Here is a 21,617-nt window from a genome sequence, read left to right as displayed (position 1 = left end):
AAATTAACAGCAATGTTGGTGGGATTAAGGCGATGCTTGTAATTTTTGATGCCGTTTTAGTGCAAACGGCATTAAAATATAGTAGTGAGGAGAAGTCTGGGTGTATCCCCTCTTGTCTGTAATAAAGCAAACAGCACATAATGAAAGCAATATTCTGCAAGTCAGAGGAAGCTGAACTGGTTGTTTGGTTTGCTTTATACCTGATTGAAAACATTTTCAGCAAGAAACGATTTTGTCATTAGAATTTATTTAAAATCTTTTTCTCTTTGATTAGAACTTTCCCAGTTCAGGATACAGGCTATAATTTTTCATTAGGTTTCATAAAGCAGGGCATCATTTCTGAACGTGTAGATTTGCTGTTTGGTAAGGGAATTGCCCTTTTAAAATGGAGCTTTTCTAAAACATATGATAACAGTACACGTTGCCTCTCAAGAGGTTAAATGAAAAGGGAAGGAACAACCAAACACAAAGTGACAAACCAGTCTGAACTCCGTCCTGTGCTCATTGCAGTTAATAATGAAACTCGCACTGACTTCAGTGGGAGCAGAGGCAAGCTCTGTATATTGATTTTCTCCATCCCCCTCCATTAAGAACCCTGAAGTGCAGCTGTAACATTGTTGAAGTGGGATGTTGGCAGCAAAATCAATAAAAGACAATATTAGAACATATGCTGCTTTCAGCTTCCTCACAATCTGATATAGCTGGTATTAGCATTCGTCTCCAACTTACTCTTCATGCTTGCTACTAAGTGACCTTCCTTATAGTGCCCTCTCCCATATACAGCTCTCACACTCTGACTCTCCTATTTATCCTTCAAGAGAATGAGTCCTATTTATAACAGTGAAGATGGTTGATTCTGAGCAGAGCATAAAGAACAGATTCCTTCAAGAGTGGCCTCAGCCTGTACTCTGTTTCTGGTCTCCAACGAAAGTTAGTTTCTGTTATTGTTCAAACTAAGCTGGTGGGTTGAAGTTTTCTTTGTGCCTTATGCCCTGTTGTTTTTAGAAATCCTTTTTGCCCCAGCACATTAGAGAAGCTTGCAGGTACTGCTTGAGGTGGAGGTGTAGGTAGCTTCCTCTCCACTAAGTCCAATAAACATCAGCTATTGCTAGGGTGTCAGAGGAAATAATGATTAGAAAGCAGAGTCTTTCCAAATGTCAGTACAAGCTTCTATATTCATAACTGCAGGTTTGAGGCACATCCTTATATCATGAACCATGCAAGGCTGGCTGAACAGCTAGCTTCCTTTTCATACAATCATAGAACCAACCAAGTTGGAAGAGACTGCCAAGATCACCCACTCCAACCTAGCACCCAGCCCTAGCCACTCAACTAGACCATGGCACTAAGTGCCTCAGCCAGGCTTTGCTTCAACACCTCCAAGGACGGTGACTCCACCACCTCCTTGGGCAGCCCATTCCAATGCCAATCACTCACTCTGCCAACAACTTCCTCCTAACATCCAGCCTAGACTTCCCCCAACACAACTTGAGACTGTGTCCCCTTGTTCTGTTGGTGGTTGCCTGGGAGAAGAGACCAACCCCCACCTGGCTACAGCCTCCCTTCAGGTAGTTGTAGACAGCAATGAAGTCCCCCCTGAGCCTCCTCTTCTCCAGGCTAAACACCCCCAGCTCCCTCAGCATAAAATAGAACAAGGGGACACAATCTCAAGTTGTGCTGGGGGAAGTCTAGGCTGGATGTTAGGAGGAAGTTCTTGCTAGAGAGAGTGATTGGCATTGGAATGGGCTGCCCAGGGAGGTGGTGGAGTCACCATCCCTGGAGGTGTTCAAGAGAAGACTGGATGAGGCACTTAGTGCCATGGTCTGGTTGAGTGGCTAGGGCTGGGTGCTAGGTTGGACTGGATGATCTTGGAGGTCTCTTCCAACCTGGTTGATTCTATGATTATTATCTCTTGCGCTGTTCCAGTGTCTGGACTTTCAGCTGCAGAGCTTCATTATAAGGAGCAGTGGGGGTTTTTTGTTACTGATGTGGGAGAGGAAAGGAAAAAGTCACTGTCAGGGAAATGCTAGAGAGAGTCCAGTGAAAGGCTACAAGCATGACTAAGACACTGGAACACCTCTCTTATGGGTGTTACCTGCTCCCCCCCCTGCTTTGGAAATCACCCAGACTAGACTCAGCCAGCTCTGGAAATTGAATGAAGCTTATATTTACAGCTTAGCACAATAGACAAGCAGATATTTACAGTAGATACAGTCATAGACAGAAATAGACAAGGGAAAAGGTAATACAGAAACACAACAGCCCTGCCAGAAACCTGAGTCTCCAGGAGGGGCTCTCAACCACCCTTCCACCTTCCTCCCACTCCTCTACCTTACCCAAGATCTTGCCTTATGTTTGAGGCAGTTTTGGAGGTTGGCCAGGGAGGGTAGGAAGCAGGTGGATTAGTCACACAGGTGGCAGGTTAGGTTAGAGAGAGAAGTTCAGCCCAGGCAGCGACCGTGTTATCTGTGGTTGTGTTCTTGTTCTTATACATCTCAGCAAGCCTATGAGTGAAGTAGGCATCACCATTGTTTTCTTTTTCACCACCTGTAATCTAACTCTTCTCACCAAAACATTCTAGCTAGGCTCAAACTAGCACATGAGGAAAAGCTGAGAGACCTGAGGCTGTTTAAGCTAGAGAAGACCAAGAGGGGTTCTTATTAATATCTTCCAATATCTGAGGAGTGGATGTCAAGACGAAGAGGCCAGTCCCTTTTCACTGGTGCCCTGTGATAGGTGAGGGACGACACATACCAAGAGGAACACAGGAAGTTCTGCCTAAACATGAGAAGGGACTTTTTCAGTTTAAGTACTGGGACAGCCTGCTCAGAGAGGTTGTGAAGTCTTCTTCACTGGAGACTTCCAAAACCCTCCTGAACTTATTCCTGTGTGGCCTGCCTTAGGTGATCCTGCTTTGGCAGGACTAGATCTCCAGAGGTCCCTTACAACACCTACCATTCTACAACTACTTCTTCTGTTTAGCCTGGAGAAGAGGAGGCTCAGGGGTGATCTTATTACTGTCTACAACTACCTGAAAGGGCATTGTAGCCAGGTGGGGGGTGGCCTCTTCTCCCAGGCAACCAGCAATAGAACAAGGGGACACAGTCTCAAGTTGTGCCAGGGTAGGTCTAGGCTGGATATTAGGAAGAAGTTCTTCACAGAGAGAGTGATTGGCATTGGAATGGGCTGCCCAGGGAGGTGGTGGAGGCACCGTCCCTGGGGGTCTTCAAGCAAAGCCTGGATGAGGCACTTAGTGCCATGGTCTGGTTGATTGGTTAGGGCTGGGTGCTAGGTTGGACTGGATGATCTTGGAGGTCTCTTCCAACCTGGTTGATTCTATGATTCTACTTAAACTGTAAAAGTGTTGCAATGGTTCTGTTTCTCTGGGAAAAATAAACCAAACAAACCAGAGCCAAACCTCTGAAACAGATTCAGTACTTGATTAATTATATTTAACCAAGGCAGCAGTTGTTAGAAAGCATAACACATAAGCATCTGAAAAATGTATCCCAAACACTCTAATAAGCAGTGAGAAGGAGTGATTTTTACTGAATTTTGGAAACATCTGAGAACTGCTTGTTTGGATCAAAGCTGTACCCTTACATTTCCTTATGAGCTAGGAGCAGGTGTTGATCTGTTGGAAGGTAGGAGAGCCCTGCAGAGGGACCTGGCCAGGCTGGATGGGTGGGCAGAGGCCAATGGAATGAGATTTAACAAGGCCAAGTGCAGGGTTCTGCACTTTGGCCACAACAACCCCAAGCAGCACTACAGGCTGGGCACAGAGTGGCTGGAGAGCAGCCAGGAGGAAAGGGACCTGGGGGTACTGGTAGATAGTAGGCTGAAGATGAGGCAGCAGTGTGCCCAGGTGGCCAAGAGAGCCAATGGCATCCTGGGCTGCATCAGGAGCAGTGTGGCCAGTAGGACAAGGGAGGTTAGAGTGATTTCCCATTGGAATGGGCTGCCCAGGGAGGTGGTGGAGGCACCGTCCCTCGGGGTCTTCAAGAAAAGACTGGATGAGGCACTTAGTGCCATGGTCTAGTTGATTGAATAGGGCTGGGTGATAGGTTGGACTGGATGATCTTGGAGGTCTCTTCCAACCTGGTTGATTCTATGATTTTATGATTCTATGATTTACTTCCTATGCCTCTAAGACAACAGGAGATCCAAGAAGGAAAGGCAATGCAACAAGCAACCCAACTAACACTCCACTCATCACAGTTGTCTGTGCTCTCCGTCCTCTCCTGTCTCCCCATATGCCTATGTCAAGCTGTTTGAGTTTGGGACATATAGTGGGTGGCAGTAGGAAAAATATAACCCAAAAGGAGAGGCAAAAAGGACCCTTTGCTTTAAAGAGGTGACCTGGAGAAACTGGTCTCAATGGGGCAGATGAACTAGCAGCTGTCAAAATATCATTTATGAGCTATGCAGATTGCTGTTCTCCAAAGAGATGCTGTCAAGTGAAGTAGACCTAAAATGTGACAGGCTCTGATATTATTGTAGCAAGGTGGTCTCTTCCAAATCCTAAATATGCATTTCAGTAATCTGATCTGACATCTTTGTAGGAAAAGTCCAAAACACTTAATGCTGTAATTTACCTGGGCCAGAGCTGGGTGAAAGGGAGCTGGAGAATGTACTGCAACATGACTGTGAGTGAGGGAAAAGAGAAACATCTGGGAATGGCAGACAAGTGGGAATTACAAATGAACAAGGAGATGGCCTCATTCATTTGGAGCTGAAGGGGCAAGTGAATTGAAACAGTACAGAAGTAAAAGAGAGAAAGGAACAAAGCAATGGGTGGAAAGATGTGATGGTTTGGGTGTTCCCTGCCCCCCTCCCCCACACCCTGGAAATCACCCAGACTAGACTGAGCCATCTCTGAAGATTGAATGAAGCTTATTAGTTACAGCTAGCACAATATACAAGCAGATATTTACAGTAGATACAGTTATAGACAGAAATAGACAAGGTAAAAGGTAACACAGAAACACAGCAGCCCTCCCAGAAACCTGAGTCCCCAGGAGGGGCTCCCAGCCACCCCTTCACCTTCCCCCTGCCCCTCTCAACCTTACCCCAGTCCCAAGGAAGAATGGAGGTTTGGCCAGGGGGTTAGGAAGCAAAGTGGATTAGTCAGAGAGGCTAGAGAGAGATGCAGCTCGGAGCTCCCCAGCAGGAGAAGTGCCTTATCTGTGTTTTGATTCTTGTTCTTATACCTCTCAGCGAGCCTATGAGTGAAGTAGACATCACCATTGTTCTCCTTTCACAGCCTGTAATCTAGTTCTTCTCACCAAAACATTCTAGCTAGCTTCAAACTAGCACAAAAGATTAAAGTGGGAGATTTGCTTTCTGACTTTTGAGCCCTGTAGAGGAAGTTGGTTCATTATTCAAGTGGGTTTTCTTCAGCTGTGAGTTCTGGATCAGTGAAACCAAACCGAGCTCCTAAACCAGTGATGACTGTAAGATGGTAGTAAATAACCTGCATCTTTTTCCTTGGACTGTCTAAAGCAGTGAGATTAAATTGCCTTGTTAGTGCTTTTAATTAAAAGTCAGAGTTAGTGTGAACATGATGAAATACAGAGAGTCAGTACTCATCTGCAGCCTGCAAAGTGTGGAGGCCACTAATCCAGAAATGCAAAGCAAGTTAATGAACTCTCTAGGGCTTTGAATAAAATGTCAGCTATCATGAGACTCATCATAACACCACAGGAATTGGCAGCACTGCTCTCTGGGGCATTCTCAGTTCATTGTAGACCCAGCATTTGCGTGACACTTTGTGTTATTAGGCCCAGCTGGGCTGTAAGCTGCTCTTCCTTTCCCTACACCTCTGCTATTTGTAAAGAGATACACTTCATTAAGCAAGAAATAATAAGCCTTCATAAATTGCTAGTAAGCCACATGTGTAGTCAACCTAGGATAAGGTTTTCAACAGAGCAAGTGGACACAGTCTCAAGTTGTGCCAGGGGAGGTCTAGGCTGGATGTTAGGAGGAAGTTCTTGCTAGAGAGAGTGATTGGCATTGGAATGGGCTGCCCAGGGAGGTGGTGGAGTCTTCATGTCTGGAGGTGTTCAAGACAAGACTGGATGAGGCACTTAGTGCCATGGTCTGGTTGATTGGATAGGGCTGGGTGCTAGGTTGGACTGGATGATCTTGGAGGTCTCTTCCAACCTGGCTGATTCTATGATTGTATGGTCTAGTTGATTGGACAAGGCTGGCTGATAGGTTGGACTGGATGATCTTGGAGGTCTCTTCCAACCTGGTTGATTCTATGATTGTATGATTTAGTTGATTGGACAAGGCTGGGTGCTAGGTTGGACCGGATGATCTTGGAGGTCTCTTCCAACCCAGCTGATTCTATGATTCTAAGAACAGTGCTATTGCTAAAGTCTGCCAAGCAGGAAAAAAAAGTTTTGAAAACTGAGAAAATATCTTTTCAGAGAAATGCTTTGGTTTCTGAAATGCTGCACCCATCTGTACTGGATGGGACAGATCAAATTGTAGTTAAATGGTAGTGCAACTTCACTTTTCCTTTTTTTTTTTATTGAAAGCATCCTTCCATTTACTAGTTGTTCACCAGCAAGTTCTGTGTGAATAGGAAGCCTGAAAGTAATTCTCATGGGTATTCAATTTGAACATCTGGCATCATCACGAATGTGACTGCTGTAATGAGCTTCTTTGCGCTGAGCATAGGCTGCATGGTGAGGGAAAAGACTTTGAAGCAACTGCACCTGAACAAAGCAGGTTTTATTTAAAAACAAATAAAATCTCCCTCCCAGTGTGCAAGGCCTAACTCCTACTAAGAGTACTGACAATAACCCCTCCTCGTGTGTTGCATAATTAGTGCCCTTAAGAGTTTAAATATGCAGGTACTGAGTATTTAAATGAGATGTGCCTAACGCCGGAGAAAAATGGGCAAATTGTCTCATTGTTTGGTTCCATTGTGTCTGAAGGTGCAAAGAAAAAATGGTTCATGGCTCACTTAGCTTGTAATTGCCCCAAATTATTTATTTCTAAATTGTTCAAATTCTGTCTGCAGAGTTTATTCAGACTGGTTAGCTGGCTGCTTTTGGGGCTTAACCGAGTGTAGCCAGGTGGGGGTTGGTCTCTTCTGCCAGGCAACCAGCAATAGAACAAGGGGACACAGTCTCAAGTTGTGCTGGGGGAAGTCTAGGCTGGATGTTAGGAGGAAGTTGTTGGCAGAGAGAGTGATTGGCATTGGAATGGGCTGCCCAGGGAGGTGGTGGAGACACCATCCCTGGAGGTGTTGAAGCAAAGCCTGGCTGAGGCACTTAGTGCCATGGTCTGGTTGAGTGGCTCGGGCTGGGTGCTAGGTTGGCCTGGATGATCTTGGAGGTCTCTTCCAACCTGCTTGATTCTATGATTCTATAGCATGAGGACATAACTCATGCTCCTCCAGATCCTCCAGAAACATATTTCCCTGTTGATTTTCCCCTGATTGTACTGCTTCACAGTTCAGCTATTTGAAAAACAAGCAAGCTAGCTGGAAGCCAGGGATAACTTATATTGTTTGTATTTATAGTCGTGATCTTCATGTCCTTATTTCCCTTCTCTCGCATTTGTTCAGTCCCTCAAGCTGAAAATCCTTTGAAGAAGTAACTGTGTCCTGCCAGGTGGCTTTTATATATATATGTATATATCACTGTAAATGTTCTACCATGGGAATGGTGCAAAAATTACCATAGCAGCTATAATTTTGACAGCTTTTACTGGGTTTTTATTGTTGCTGTTATCAAAAGGAACAGTATTCCATTTAAAACCTTATTTTCAAGCCAGGAAATTAGGATAATAGCATTAGTAGAACTCAAGAGGGCAGGGAGGTTTGGTAATATGCTCTTCATCTGTTTTCATGCACATCATTGTAATGATACATTGGCTAAAGTTACAAAACATTGAGAAATTCAGCTGAAGAGACTAGGATGAAAGTCTGGAGACAGGCAAATAAGCCCAGAAGTTTTCCCCTTCATGATCTGTGTCATAGAATAGAATCATAGAATCAACCAGGTTGGAAGAGACCTCCAAGATCATCCACTCCAACCTAGCACCCAGCCCTAGCCACTCAACTAGACCATGGCACTAAGTGCCTCATCCAGGCTTTCCTTGAACACCTCCAGGGATGGTGACTCCACCATCTTGGAGGTCTCTTCCACCCTGGTTGATTCTATGATTCTGTTCTATGATGTGAGTCATAAAATGGTACAGATACCTGGAGTCATCTGTGAAGACTTATTTTGTGTTGGCTCTGGTGGGCATTATTATGTATAAGGCTCAACACTCAGTCACTGAATAACAGCTGAAAGGTATGGATTAGTAGTACCTCTAGGAAAGCACACTCCTAACTACCAAAGATAGGAAGATAAAGTTAATTATATGTTTCTTTCGAGATCTCTGTCAATGACTATGTCCTGTCATCTGGACATGGTGATTGAGTCCACCATTAGAAAGTCTGCAGAAGACACCAAGTTGGGAGCATATGTTGATCTGTTGGAGGGTAGAAGGACTCTGAGGAGGGACCTGGACAGGCTGGGCACAGTCCAATGGCATGAGATTTAACAAGACTGATTGCTGGGTTCTGCACTTTGGCCACAACAATCCCATGCAGAGCTACAAGCTGGGGACAGAGTGGCTGGAGAGCAGCCGGGCAGAAAGGGACTTGGTGGTATTGGTAGGCAGCCAACTAAACATGAGATAAGAGTGTGCCCAGGTAGCCAAGAAGACCAATGGCATCCTGGCCTGTATCAGGAACAGTGTGGCCAGTAGGACAAGGGAGGTTATTCTGTCCCTGTACTCAGCACTGGTCAGGCCACACCTTGAGTGCTGTGACCAGTTCTGGGCCTCTCAATCTAAGAAAGATGTTGAGCTGCTGGAATGAGTCCAGAGAAGGGCACCAAGATTGGGGAGGGGAATGGAGCACAAGCCCTATGAGGAGTGGTTGAGGGAGCTGGTGCTGTTCTGGCTGAAGAGGAGGCTCGGGGAAAACCTTATTGCTCTCTACAAGTACTACTGAAAGGAGGTTGTAGCCAGGTGGGGGTTGGTCTCTTCTCCCAGACTACCAGTGACAGAACAAGAGGATGCAGTCTCAAGCTGCACCAAGTGAGGTTTAGGCTGGAATTGATTGGCTGCTGGAATGGGCTGCCCAGGGAGGTGATGGAGTCCCCATCTCTGGAAGTGTTTAAAAAAAGACTGGATGTGGTGCTTACTGCCATGGTTTAATTGATTAGATGGTGTTAGGTAAGAGCTTGAACTTGATGATCTCGAAGTTCTTTTCCATCCTTCTTAATTCTCTGATTGTGTGATTCTTAGACCTCAGTGAATTTCTGATCAGCCAGCCACTTCTTGGTTTAAAACCTGTTTTTTTGAGTTGAGTCTAGCCTGGGTCAGCTACATGGAGTCTTGTCTTGCCACTGAGTCTGTTGCCAAACTGTGTGCAGCACTTCTGCTGCAGCCCAAGGAAATCACACCAACCTCTTTGATGTCCTCAGAGTATCAATGTGAAGGTTTCCTCTACTTACATATTTCTAATCTTCCTGCAGCTGCTTCTCTGAGTCTGGCAGGTATCATTTTCCATCCATGAAAGTACTGTAAAGTGTGTATTGAACTGGTTTCCAGCTGTGTTTGTTTAGGTAGGGATATTTTCTTCTGCTCGCAGCACAGGCAGCTATTTGGGATTCTTGTCAGTTTTCTTGTGGTATAGCTTCTTTGTCTATAGTTCTTCTCTAAGTGCTTTCAGCAGTCAGTGTCTTTTCATCCTAAGATGCTTTTTAGCATGTCTCAAGAGAACTGCCAAATCTAAAGTGGCTTGAGAAGTAGCACTGAGACGAGCTGAGCAAACCATTTCTTCCAATTAAAACCACCTTCATCAGCTTTGCCAATGAAGTCAAAGCAAAACTTTCTATTACAATTTGAAATATTTACTTTTTTTAAATGAAAATTCCCTTTTCCTCCAAAACCTAATTGTGCTCTGATTTTTAGTATTCAATTAAATGCCTTTGTACATGTAATAAATTACAATATATACTAAATTACATCTTATTATGTATAATTGTTATCAATGAAATACAATTACATTATAAGGTGGAGTTTATATAATAGATATGTTATCTGGAATTAAAAGAGACATTGGCCTAATGAGAGAATTATTTTCATTTTAGTGCATTAAATATCTTAAAGTAATAGTTATGTTAGATCAACACAAAGAGTGTTTCTGGGTTTGTTTAAAATAGTTACCCAGTGTTGAATGTGCTGAGGCCCGCAGGGTCCAGCAAATGCCTTTGTTTGATTTATTCTCCTTCTCTACTAATTGTTCTGTCTGCACATGTTAGGAGCTGACTATCTGTAGCTTTAAATTACCTAGCAAAGGAACCCATATGTATTTAATGTCATATTATTTTTGGACTTTTATTATAACTGATTCATTTAAAAGCTTGTGACAATGCTGCTATATGTCTCATCCTCTTTATTTAAGGACATAAGGGGTTGATCTCTTCTCCCAGGCAACCAGCAGCAGAACAAAGGGACACAGCTTCAAGTTGTGCCAGGGAAGTCTAGGCTGGATGTTAGGAAGAAGTTGTTGGCAGAGAGAGTGATTGGCATTGGAATGGGCTGCCCAGGGAGGTGGTGGAGTCACTGTCCCTGGAGGTGTTCAAGAAAAGCCTGGCTGAGGCACTTAGTGCCATGGTCTGGTTGATTGGATGGGGCTGGGTGATAGGTTGGACTGGATGATCTTGGAAGTCCATTCCAACCTAGATGATTCTATGATCTTGCTACCTTCAATTCAGTCTTAAACTGCTTACTATGAATGGCTAGGAAGGATCACCAGAGTGTATAGGAATGCTGAAAGGAAATTGTGCTCATCTGAGAATCCTGACTGCTATCACAAACTTCTCTCTACTCTATTCTTACTCTTTCATTTTGTTTGGGATATTTCCAGTAACTCTCTAAATAGATTGTAACCTCACACAACAGTCTTTGTCTTCTGCAGTTTAGACTAACAGGGCACCTGTCCATGGATAGGGCTTATTGGTAGTACTGTGGTGTAATTATTGTCTTGTAGATCATATGGCAACGTGCCCTTGTGGCCAAGAGAGCCAGTGGCATCCTGGTGTGCATCAGCAAAAGTGTGGCCAGCAGGTCTATGGAGGTTGTTCTCCTCCTCTATCCTGCCCCAGTGAGACCACACCTGGAATACTGTGTCCAGTTTTGGGACAAGAGATAGAGGGACCTGCTGGAAAGAGTCCAGCAGAGAGCCACGAGGATGACTGGGGGACTTGAGCATCTTATTAAAATGAGTGGTCAGGGGTGGCAGAGTTCTGAATAGCAAAACTACTAAACAATATTAACTTTGGAAAATAGCATCTCATGTCAATTAATTTCCCCCTCCACAACAACCACCTCTAGTAACAGTACAAGGAGTGGTGGTTTTAAACTGAAAAGATTTTGATTGGACATAAGGAAGACATCTTATTGCTATGAGGATGATGAGACACTAGAGCAGTTTGCCCAGGGAAGTCATGCATGCTGCATTATTGGAGGTGTTCAAGGCCAGGCTGGATGGGACTCTGAGCAGCCTCATCTAGTGGAAGATGTCTCTGCCTACAGCAGGGGAGATTGAACTTCATCATTAGAGGTCCATTCTAAACCAAACTATTTCATTTTAAGATAAGTTTTTGTTAGATTGTATTTCAATTTGCTTGGGCTCTTTATTTTTGCTCTTTCTTTTATTATTGCTTATTTGCTTTTACAAAAAAGAAAGAAAGAAAGAAAAGAAAGAAAGAGAGAGAGAGAGAAAGAAAGAGAGAGAGAGAAAGAAAGAGAAAGAAAGAAAGAAAGAAAGAAAGAAAGAAAGAAAGAAAGAAAGAAAGAAAGAAAGAAAGAAAGAAAGAAAGAAAGAAAGAAAGAAAGAAAGAAAGAAAGAAAGAAAGAAAGAGAGAAAGAAAGAAAGAGAGAGAGAAAGAGGAAGGAAGGAAGGAAGGAAGGAAGGAAGGAAGGAAGGAAGGAAGGAAGGAAGGAAGGAAGGAAGGAAGGAAGGAAGGAAGGAAGGAAGGAAGGAAGGAAATTTATTTCATCCTCTTATTTGCCCAGTGGACTCATCACTGTAGCTTCTTGTGGGTAAATGTTGTCATGGAAGGGTGACTGCATGCTTTTCAGAACAATTTAATTTGATGTAACAATACTGTAACTGCTGCTTAGTCTCCCAGAGGGATTCTGTGAAATATTGACATTAACAGCAATAACTAATCCATGTCTGGTTTTGGATGTGTGCAGAGAAGGGCATCAATGCTGGTGAGGGGGCTGGAGCTCAGCCTTACGAAGAGAGCTTGAGGGAGCAGGGGTTGTTCAGCCTGGAGAAGAGAAGACTCAGGGAAGACATTATTGATCTCTACAACTACCTGAAAGGAGGCTGTAGTCAGGTGGGGGTTGGTCTGTTCTCCAGTGGTAAAATGAGAGGACACAGTCTCAAGCTGTGCCAGGGCAGGTTTAGGCTGGACGTTGAGAGAAGTTCTTCACAGAGAGAGTGATTTGCCATTGGAATGGGCTGCCCAGGGAGGTGGTGGAGTCACCATCCCTGGGGGTGTTTAAAAAGAGGCTGGATGGGGCACTTAGTGCCATGGTTTAGTTAATTAGAAGGTGGTAGGTGATAGGTTGGACTTGATGATCTCAAAGTTCTTTTCCAGCCCACTTAATTCTGTGATTCTGTGAACCATATTTTGAATAATGGTTTCCACTATCTTTATAGTAAAACTTGGCTGAGAAAAAGGTAGATTTGCCCTACCAAAGATAAAACATTTTTATTGGTAATGAACTGTTGTGACATTCTATCTAAATGCTGATGTAATTTCCCAAACACATTGAATCATGTTATGGTGGGGAGTGTGGGACTCTACCTATGGCAAGTCTAGTCAAGAGAGGTCTGACATTAAGTGGAGTTAATACACAATTTTGGTACTCTACCTATGGCAAGTCTAGTCAAGAGAGGTCTGACATTAAGTGGAGTTAATACACAACTTTGGGACTCTACCTATGGCAAGTCTAGTCAAGAGAGGTCTGACATTAAGTGGAGTTAATACACAATTTTGGGACTCTACCTATGGCAAGTCTAGTCAAGAGGGATCTGACACTAAGTGGAGTTAATACACAATTTTGGGACTCTACCTATGGCAAGTTAAGTCAAGAGAGGTCTGACATTAAGTGGAGTTAATACATAATTTCCTATGATTTGGGGTTGAACCATATTGTTACTGTAGGTGGGCAAGAAAGAATTCTGTGCTACCAAGCCTGAAATCATTTAATCAGGAATGTAAATCAGTTAGGTGCTTCAGTTACCAAATGTTGATAGAATTGGCTATGGTAGATTGTGTTGGGGTTTTAATTACAGCTGTAATGTTGTTGTGTTACCAGGTTCCAAGAAGGAAAATAGTACAGTATTGCAGTTTGCTGTGCCAAATGACCACTGCTACTGCCAAGTATAAATACCTAGCAGGAGTGGCTTCTTCTATAGGGTGAGAACCACATCCCTGAAGTAATGAGTGCCACACTTCCATATATGTATTTATGTTTGGCTAATTTATTTAAATAATAAATGCTTCAAACAATAAAGTGCTTCGTAGCCTTCTGCCTTTTGCTACACAAATTTTCAGCTTACACTGCAGACTGTGCAAGTCATTTGGCAGATGTAATTTCCATCCCTGCATACTAATCGATTCCTTCACAAACACCTGCTATCAGTTATGATAATAAAAATGCCATTCTAAATTGAAAAGGGGCCAAATGGAGCTTCCTAAGGAAATGACTTAAGTGTCTTTCAATGCCTTTAATGTAGTAACGTTCTTGTAGTGCCAACACTTTTTTGAGCATTTGCATTTTATATCATTTTACTCTGTTACATAATTTTTTTTTCTGTCTAAATTGTTCCTCACAACCATTGCTACGAAGAAGTTCATAGTGAGATGGCAGAGGAATTTCTGTGTGTCTTTGCTCGTGGGACTAAGTTCAGCAACTTTAGGTAGCGCAGCTCTTTAGGTAGCTTGCTTAGCACAGCTCTTGATTGGAACATCTGGCCAGTGTACTAGCGTAGATACTAAACAGCTGTATCAGTTCCTATAATACCACTGGGTATTGTAAAGTTGGTGGGTGCTTTGCCCTTGGACTGTGTGCCAGTTTCTTCCTAAAATATAAGCCTAAATTTAGCAGCCAGATTGCAAGTAGCATTTGAATTAACCAAGGTCGCTTTACGGCTCCTTCCATCCCAGGAAATAACTTCCCAGCAATGGTCTTTGCCAGAACCTAATCATTTTCAGCTCTGATGGGTCTTGTCTCAGCTCTGAAATGTCTCACTGCCTTTGTCATCTCCCCTGAGAGTGTCCTTTGCATTACTTGTAAGGAAACAATCCCTTTTACTCATTTCTTTGCTTTCATTTTCTCTTAGCTCTAGCCGCCCAAGCATACGCGCTGAAGGAAGAGAACGATAGTCTTCGATGGCAGCTGGATGCTTACAGGAATGAAGTGGAGCTCCTGAAACAGGAGAAAGGACAGCTCTTTCGAACAGAAGAAAGCCTCACAAAGGACCAGCAGCTGCAGTTCCTTCAGCAGACAATGCAAGGCATGCAGCAGGTATTGCTATGGGAGAAAAGCGTGGGCCTTTGTTGTTTCAGCAAAGTGGTACCATGATGCTGTGCTCTGCTCAGGGGCTATTAGCCATGAAGGTCCAGGTTTCTTCATATATCTTCACATCTGCAGAGTTTAGATGGAGGGAAAGTGGAAGGAGGAATTGAGGACATATTTATGGATAGCCTTTGATTACTCAAGGAAACACTTCACGCATGTCCTATTTAGGATCAGACCGCTCAGGTGCGCCCCTTATTGCTCTCTTCAGTTAATCCAATTGGCCTTAATCCTTCACAAAAGTTCAAGAGCTTATGTCCCACGTAGTGTAGTCACTACTATGCAGTGCTTTAGCTTGTACTTGGATGCATCTCTGCTTCTTGGCTTTGCTATTTTTCTGCTGACTCTTGTTTAAGGATGACTGAGACACGTACAGGTTGTCCAAATTACTCTTATGCTAACTTGCAAGTGGATAGAAACTGCAGTGCCATCTCCTAAGCTTTTGTCGTTTATGCTGACCCATGGATTCAGCCTTTTCATTCAGGCAATTTTGAAGTGATTTAGTGCAGCAACAAAGCTTTTTGTTTGACGTTAGTCAGGCAGAAACAGCAGTGTGTCCCTGCAGGGAGCGAGCTTATCCGCTCTCCTTTCTTTGTCAGTGCACTCCTGACGTGGTGCGGGGCAGGTCTTGTCAAGCACATCCAGACTGCTTCATCTGACACATCTGTTAGCACATAAGCAGCTCTGATTTCACATACATGTGTATAAGTTAATTTCTAACCAGGCATCTGTATTCAGGTGCTCCATAACAGAACACAAAAACAGTGTCTCACCAGCACACTCAGCCAGGTTCCCATTCAGAATGGAACTTCTTGAGGTGTCATATCATAGAATCAGCCAGGTTGGAAGAGACCTCCAAGATCATCCAGTCCAACCTATCTCCCAGCCCTATCCAATCGACTAGACCATGGCACTAAATGCCTCATCCAGTCTTCTCTTGAAGACCTCCAGGGATGGTGACTTCACCACCTCCCTGGGCAGCCCATTCCAATGCCAATCACTCTCTCTGCCAACAACTTCCTCCTAACATCCAGCCTAGACTTCCCCCGGCACAACTTGAGACTGTGTCCCCTTGTTCTGTTGCTGGTCGCCTGGGAGAAGAGACCAACCCCCACCTGGCTACAACCTCCCTTCAGGTAGTTGTAGACAGCAATGAGGTCCCCCCTGAACCTCCTCTTCTCCAGGCTGCACACCCCCAGCTCCCTCAGCCTCTCCTCATAGGCTTTGTGCTCCAGGCCCCTCACCAGCTTTGTTGCCCTTCTCTGGACACCTTCCAGCACCTCAACATCTCTCTTGAATTGAGGGGCTCAGAACTGGACACAGCACTCAACGTGTAGCCTGACCAGTGCTGAGCACAGGGGCAGAATAACCTCCCTTGTCCTGCTGGCCACACTGTTCCTGATGCAGGCCAGGATGCCATTGGCTCTCCTGGCCACCTGGGCACACTGCTGGCTCATGATGATGCCTCCATCATCTGTGTCCTGAAGCAACAGGTACACTTCTCTATCACTCACGATTATTAGATTCAGTAAGGGGATAAGGTGTACTTGCTTCCAGATTGTATTAAGTCTAAGATGCTGCTTTTTCATGACAAAACCCAGGAGATGTTCATTTGAGTATGAGCTCCTGGTTGGATTAGAGGTTGCATTGCTATCACAGTATCCATCGAATCCAGCAAGTCTGCAAACCCCTCCTCATGCCAAACAACAGAGCAGAAGAGAAGCCTACACATGTGTTTATACTCATACAAACCCCTTCAGAACCTGCAGAGTTTTAGCAGGTTCTGATTATTTATGATACAGAGCAGTAATTCTGAACAAAAAAAAACAACTGAAAAATAGAAAATGAATCATTGACCATTCAGGGACAAAATCTGTCTCAAACTTAGGAATAAAGTAGTTTATCAGAGATGTTTGAGGTTTCAGTGTACTCTGGATATGTTTGAGGTCTCTTCACTATCTTATCCTTAAATAAGTGGATACTTAAATATCACTGGCTTCCTTAAATTTAACTGCATGTGTAAATATTGTGCTAAATTTCAACCTGGTACTAATTCACCATGAAAGAGAGTGAAAAGTGAGCACAGAATGCTACTAAATCAAAATACTAGAGCCTTAATGCCCATTTAACATCATTACCATTCGCTACCTGGGGTCTGGGTGAAGGATAATTGAGTTTGTGGGTTGTAAATAGGTCTCTGTTGTAAATTTGAGCAACTGTTAATAATGCAAGTCAATAGCAGAGAGGGACTTACCTCCCAGTTCAGCTTGCCATGGACACTGTGGTCCCTATTGCTCTGGGAGTTTCTATGTTCGTGACAATTTTGCTGTGAGGTTCTGAATTGTTCTGGTTTGCCATCTCAGGGTCAGACCTCCTAAGTCCCAGTGCGATATAATTAGAGATGGCCCAAGGAGCTGGAGAAGACCTTGCAGATAATCCAATCTGACAATATGCTGAGGAAGGCAGCAGCACAGAAGCTCAGGAGGTGGAGCTCAGAATATTTGGTGGGAAATTATCAGTCAGTTAAGGAGCTGGGTGATAGCTTTGGATTTCAATGATGAGCCATCGTCATGACACCACATAACCTTTGTGCTTGTGATTTTCAGACAGGTCATGCATGAATATTTAGAAATAAACCTTGGATTTAGCTAGGCTTTGTTTTATCTCAGCTTGGCTTTGTAGATGGTGAGAGATGAAAACCTCAGCTGGAATCTGTCAGTAGAGCAGGCGCTCGGCATCTATGGAAATCAGAATCTCCATGAAATATTAACCATATAGCCAGGACTCAAGTAGTTATAATTTAACAAGAAGACCTCCATTCCCTTTTATCCTTTTGTATATACTGAAATTAATTCCAGACAAGCTAAACCGAATGCCATTGAATTCCTGAACCCTACATATATGTCAGCATTAAAAAAAATTATTCCTCCTCCTCCTTTCCTCTTCATTCTCCTCTGCTTTTTAATACACCTCTTCTTCTTCCTAACGTTGAAATCGAGGGAGTAAGTGATTTGAGCTGCAGCCTGAAAAGTGGATTTATCTGAGGAAAAGGTGGATGCATTTTCACTGTCAAGAAATACTTTTGTAAACGTTTTTGGTGTGTAAGAATAGCAAATAACACAACACCAATGTATTTTTAATGTGCTTCCACCATCTGGACATTTTTCAGGATTCTTTCCCACATTTACAGGGCTGACGAAACGAATATTTCTTCTTCCATCACTCCTACTGATCTGAAGTAGCTTTAGCCAAACCATAGGATCATAGGATGTTAGGGGTTGGACGGGACCCAAAGAGATCATTGAGTCCAACCCCCCTGCCGGAGCAGGACAATACTATCTAGCACAGAGGAACACGTCCAGACAGTCCTTGAAAGTCTCCAGAGAAGGAGACTCCACAGCCTCTCTGGGGAGCCTGTTCCAGTGGATGTAGTCTACCTTGACCTTAGCAAGTCCTTTGACACCATCTCCCCTGACATTTTAGCGAGCAAGCTGAGGAAATGTGGGATGGAAGAGCAGACAGTGAGGTGGGTTAGGAACTGGTTGCAAGATAGAGTTCAGAGGCTGGTGATCAATTAAATGTTCCTTATGGGCAGTGGTTGCAACCTGCTTATTTAGTATGCCTTTAAAAACAGAAAATCTTTTGGACTGATGACACTGAACTTAGAGCACTTTTAGTCAACTTCCTTCATCAAACCGTGTCACAGTTTCATTTCATACCCACTGTGAGATTTCAAACAAATGGAAATAATCTCTTGTATCCATGGTAACAAATGAGACACACTTTACCTGATTTTTAGATGGAAATTGAATTAACTTGTCACTGCTGCACAGGTGATGTTGCCTTCCGTTGATTTCTATATGAGAACACACATACCAAGCAGATCACCACAACAACCCCATGCAGAGATACAGGCTGGGGTCAGAGTGGCTGGAGAGCAGCCAAACAGAGAGGGATCTGGGGGTGCTGATTGATACCTGCCTGAACATGAGCCAGCAGTGTGCCCAGGTGGCCAAGAGAGCCAATGGCATCCTGGCCTGCATCAGGAATGGTGTGGTCAGCAGGAGCAGGGAGGTCATTCTGCCCCTGTACTCTGCACTGGTTAGACCACACCTTGAGTGCTGTGTTCAGTTCTGGGCCCCCCAGTTTAGGAGGGACATTGAGATGCTTGAGCATGTCCAGAGAAGGGCGACGAGGCTGGGGAGAAGCCTTGAGCACAGCCCTACGAGGAGAGGCTGAGGGAGCTGGGATTGGTTAGCCTGGAGAAGAGGAGGCTCAGGGGAGACCTTATTGCTGTCTACAACTACCTGAGGGGTGGTTGTAACCAGGAGGAGGTTGCTCTCTTCTCTCAGGTGGCCAGCACCAGAACGAGAGGACACAGCCTCAGGCTGTGCCAGGGGAAATTTAGGCTGGAGGTGAGGAGAAAGTTCTTCACTGAGAGAGTCATTGGACACTGGAATGGGCTGCCCGGGGAGGTGGTGGAGTCGCCGTCCCTGGGGCTGTTCAAGGCAGGATTGGATGTGGCACTTGGTGCCATGGTCTGGCCTTGAGCTCTGTGGTAAAGGGTTGGACTTGATGATCTGTGAGGTCTCTTCCAACCCTGATGATACTGTGATACTTTCCACATGGCTCTGTTTTTCAGCAGTGTTTGGTATTTGCCAACAAAGTCACTGATCACAAGGAAGGATGTTTGAGTTGTAACTATTTTTACAACACTTCACAGCACAGCTGTAAGGAATGTTAAGATCTTGTCTCTTTCTTTCTGAAATGTTTTACCAGATACATGACTATAGATAGGTGATGCAGAAAATACCACCTAGCAGTGATTAAGTACTTCCCATCGTGAGCATCGGTTTGTAGTGGCTATAGAATTCCTCTAAATCTTACATATTTCAGACAATTTGTTGCCTGTGGAGTAGGAAAAAACTTGTTGCCAAAATGTTGTAGCTATTCCAGGAACAAAGCATGGAAGCTAGGCTTTTCTTCTTTCTTGTCCACCAAAGAAAATTCCTGAGGAGATGCACTTGCCACCTTCATGCATTGTAGCAAAGACTCAGGAACTGACAGTGAGTCACTGCTGAATTAATGATGTGGTTTCCAGATCCTTTGTAAAGTCTGCCTGAAATTGTTCATGTTACAAGCCTTTGAAAAATGTCACTTTGCCACATAGGAGATGACAGTCATTAGCATATATCCAGGGAAATGATGTGATTTTTACTGATCATACAGGATTGCTCATGTACCACCTCCATGGCACAGCCATCAGTGCAGTGGTTCATTCCTCAAATTAATCCTCAACTTACAGAGCACACCTCCTTTAGCTTGACACTTGAGAGAGTGATTTGCCATTGGAATGGGCTGCCCAGGGAGGTAGTGAAGTCACCATCCCTGGGAGTGTTCAAGAGAAGCCTGGATGAGGCACTTAGTGCCATGGTCTGGTTGATTGGCTTGGGCTGGGTGCTAGGTTGGACTGATCTTGGAGGTCTCTTCCAACCTGGTTGATTCTGTGATTGTATGGTCTAGTTGATTGGACAGGGCTGGGTGCTAGGTTGGACTGGATGATCTTGGAGGTCTCTTCCAACATGGTTGATTCTGTGACTGTATGGTCTAGTTGATTGGATAGGGCTGGGTGCTAGGTTGGACTGGATGATCTTGGAGGTCTCTTCCAACATGGTTGATTCTGTGATTCTATGACTCTAACTGAACAAGTTAGTTCTATGTTTTCATCAGGTACAGCTGGCCATGGTGTGCATAGCTGTACTGATTCCTGAGTTGGTTCTTGTGCCAACAGACTGGTAATTCTGCATGGTGCTTCACTGCATTTTGTAAAAGTATGATAACAAATCCCTGAGCATGATGGGCTGAATTTAAGCTCCTGCAGGCAAAGGAGTCACTCAAAAATCCCCATATAAACCATGTTTCCACCTATATTTTCCAGGAAATGTTCACAAATGCCTGCAGTTGTGCTACTGCAAATGTTGAGGATTGTCTGGGATGATTAGGAGACATCTCATTTCCCTGGTCTCCTAAAGAAACTGATTCATTAGCTGAGGTCAGATTCATACTCATAATGCACAGTGACATAAAAAACCACCCTCCATCATCTGTGATGCATCAAAGTCTAGCTATGGGTTATTGCATGAGCAGGGGATACATGGAGGTGGCTTTCCTGAAATCAGTGCTCAAGGTGGAAAGCAAGAACAATAGTAACAGCTGTGGGTGGTAGGTGTAGGCTGATGCACTGCTGTGAGTGCCACTGACTCTTAACTTAGAATTTTTCAGTAGGAAACTGAATGTATCCTGGGGCTGCTGATGACCCACATGACTGTCACTCAGATGAAAGTCCTGGGTTTGTCTTCTTTTTTTCCCCTCAGACAGTATCAGCTTCACCCAAATAGCAATGCAGATGGTGAACCTGAGTACTCAGAGGCCAGGAGTTGCCAGAACTACTGCATCTGTATTTTGCTTTGTACACACCTGAGACCCCCTTTTGATGCCACTGTCAGAAATCACACAGTTAGTCATCACCTATTCAGTACCTTACCAACTTTGCTGTTCAATATGCAACTCAAGGTCCTACTGTAAAGGCCACATAGCTTCTGACATTTCCTACCTACTGAGCACTAGCTTTTACAGTTTACTAATCATTTGACATGTGAAATAAATAGCATGCATAGCTGAGATTTACACACCTTGGTTTTTGAGGGCTCTGATAAATGCCAGATGGCTAGCAAATATTTCAGACTTTCAGTGTTCATCCAGGGAAGGACAGGTGGAGCTGTGATGTGCCTTAATGTTGTCATTGAGAGGGTGAGAAAAGCATTACAGTTTCTTGTGCTCACTGCTTCCTCAAAGAAGGGTGGGCAGGCTACAGATTTGGTGATGAGGACTGCGGGCTGCACACAGCTTCCACAGTGCTGTCACTGGGAACTGTATGATAGCCC

The 21,617-nt window shown here is 44.1% G+C and overlaps 1 protein-coding gene across 12 annotated transcripts in view; it reads left to right on the top strand.

The window, feature by feature from the left end:
• ENOX1 (ecto-NOX disulfide-thiol exchanger 1) overlaps positions 1 to 21,617 on the top strand; it is a 453,062-nt gene that overhangs the window by 380,731 nt on the left and 50,714 nt on the right. For all 12 annotated transcript variants that reach the window (XR_010308903.1, XM_064174875.1, XM_064174900.1 and 9 more), the window contains one exon: positions 14,438 to 14,622. Coding sequence is in view for 11 of the 12 variants with exons in the window: in XM_064174875.1 (XP_064030945.1) it covers positions 14,438 to 14,622 (185 nt within the window). In the remaining variant the exon portion in view is untranslated. The remainder of the gene's footprint in view (positions 1 to 14,437; positions 14,623 to 21,617) is intronic.

This window comes from Pogoniulus pusillus, chromosome 3 (assembly GCF_015220805.1).
Source record: "Pogoniulus pusillus isolate bPogPus1 chromosome 3, bPogPus1.pri, whole genome shotgun sequence".
NCBI classification, from domain to species: domain Eukaryota; kingdom Metazoa; phylum Chordata; class Aves; order Piciformes; family Lybiidae; genus Pogoniulus; species Pogoniulus pusillus.
The sequence above is the reverse complement of the archived record's forward strand: the minus strand, read 5'-3'. Positions and strand labels throughout refer to the sequence as shown.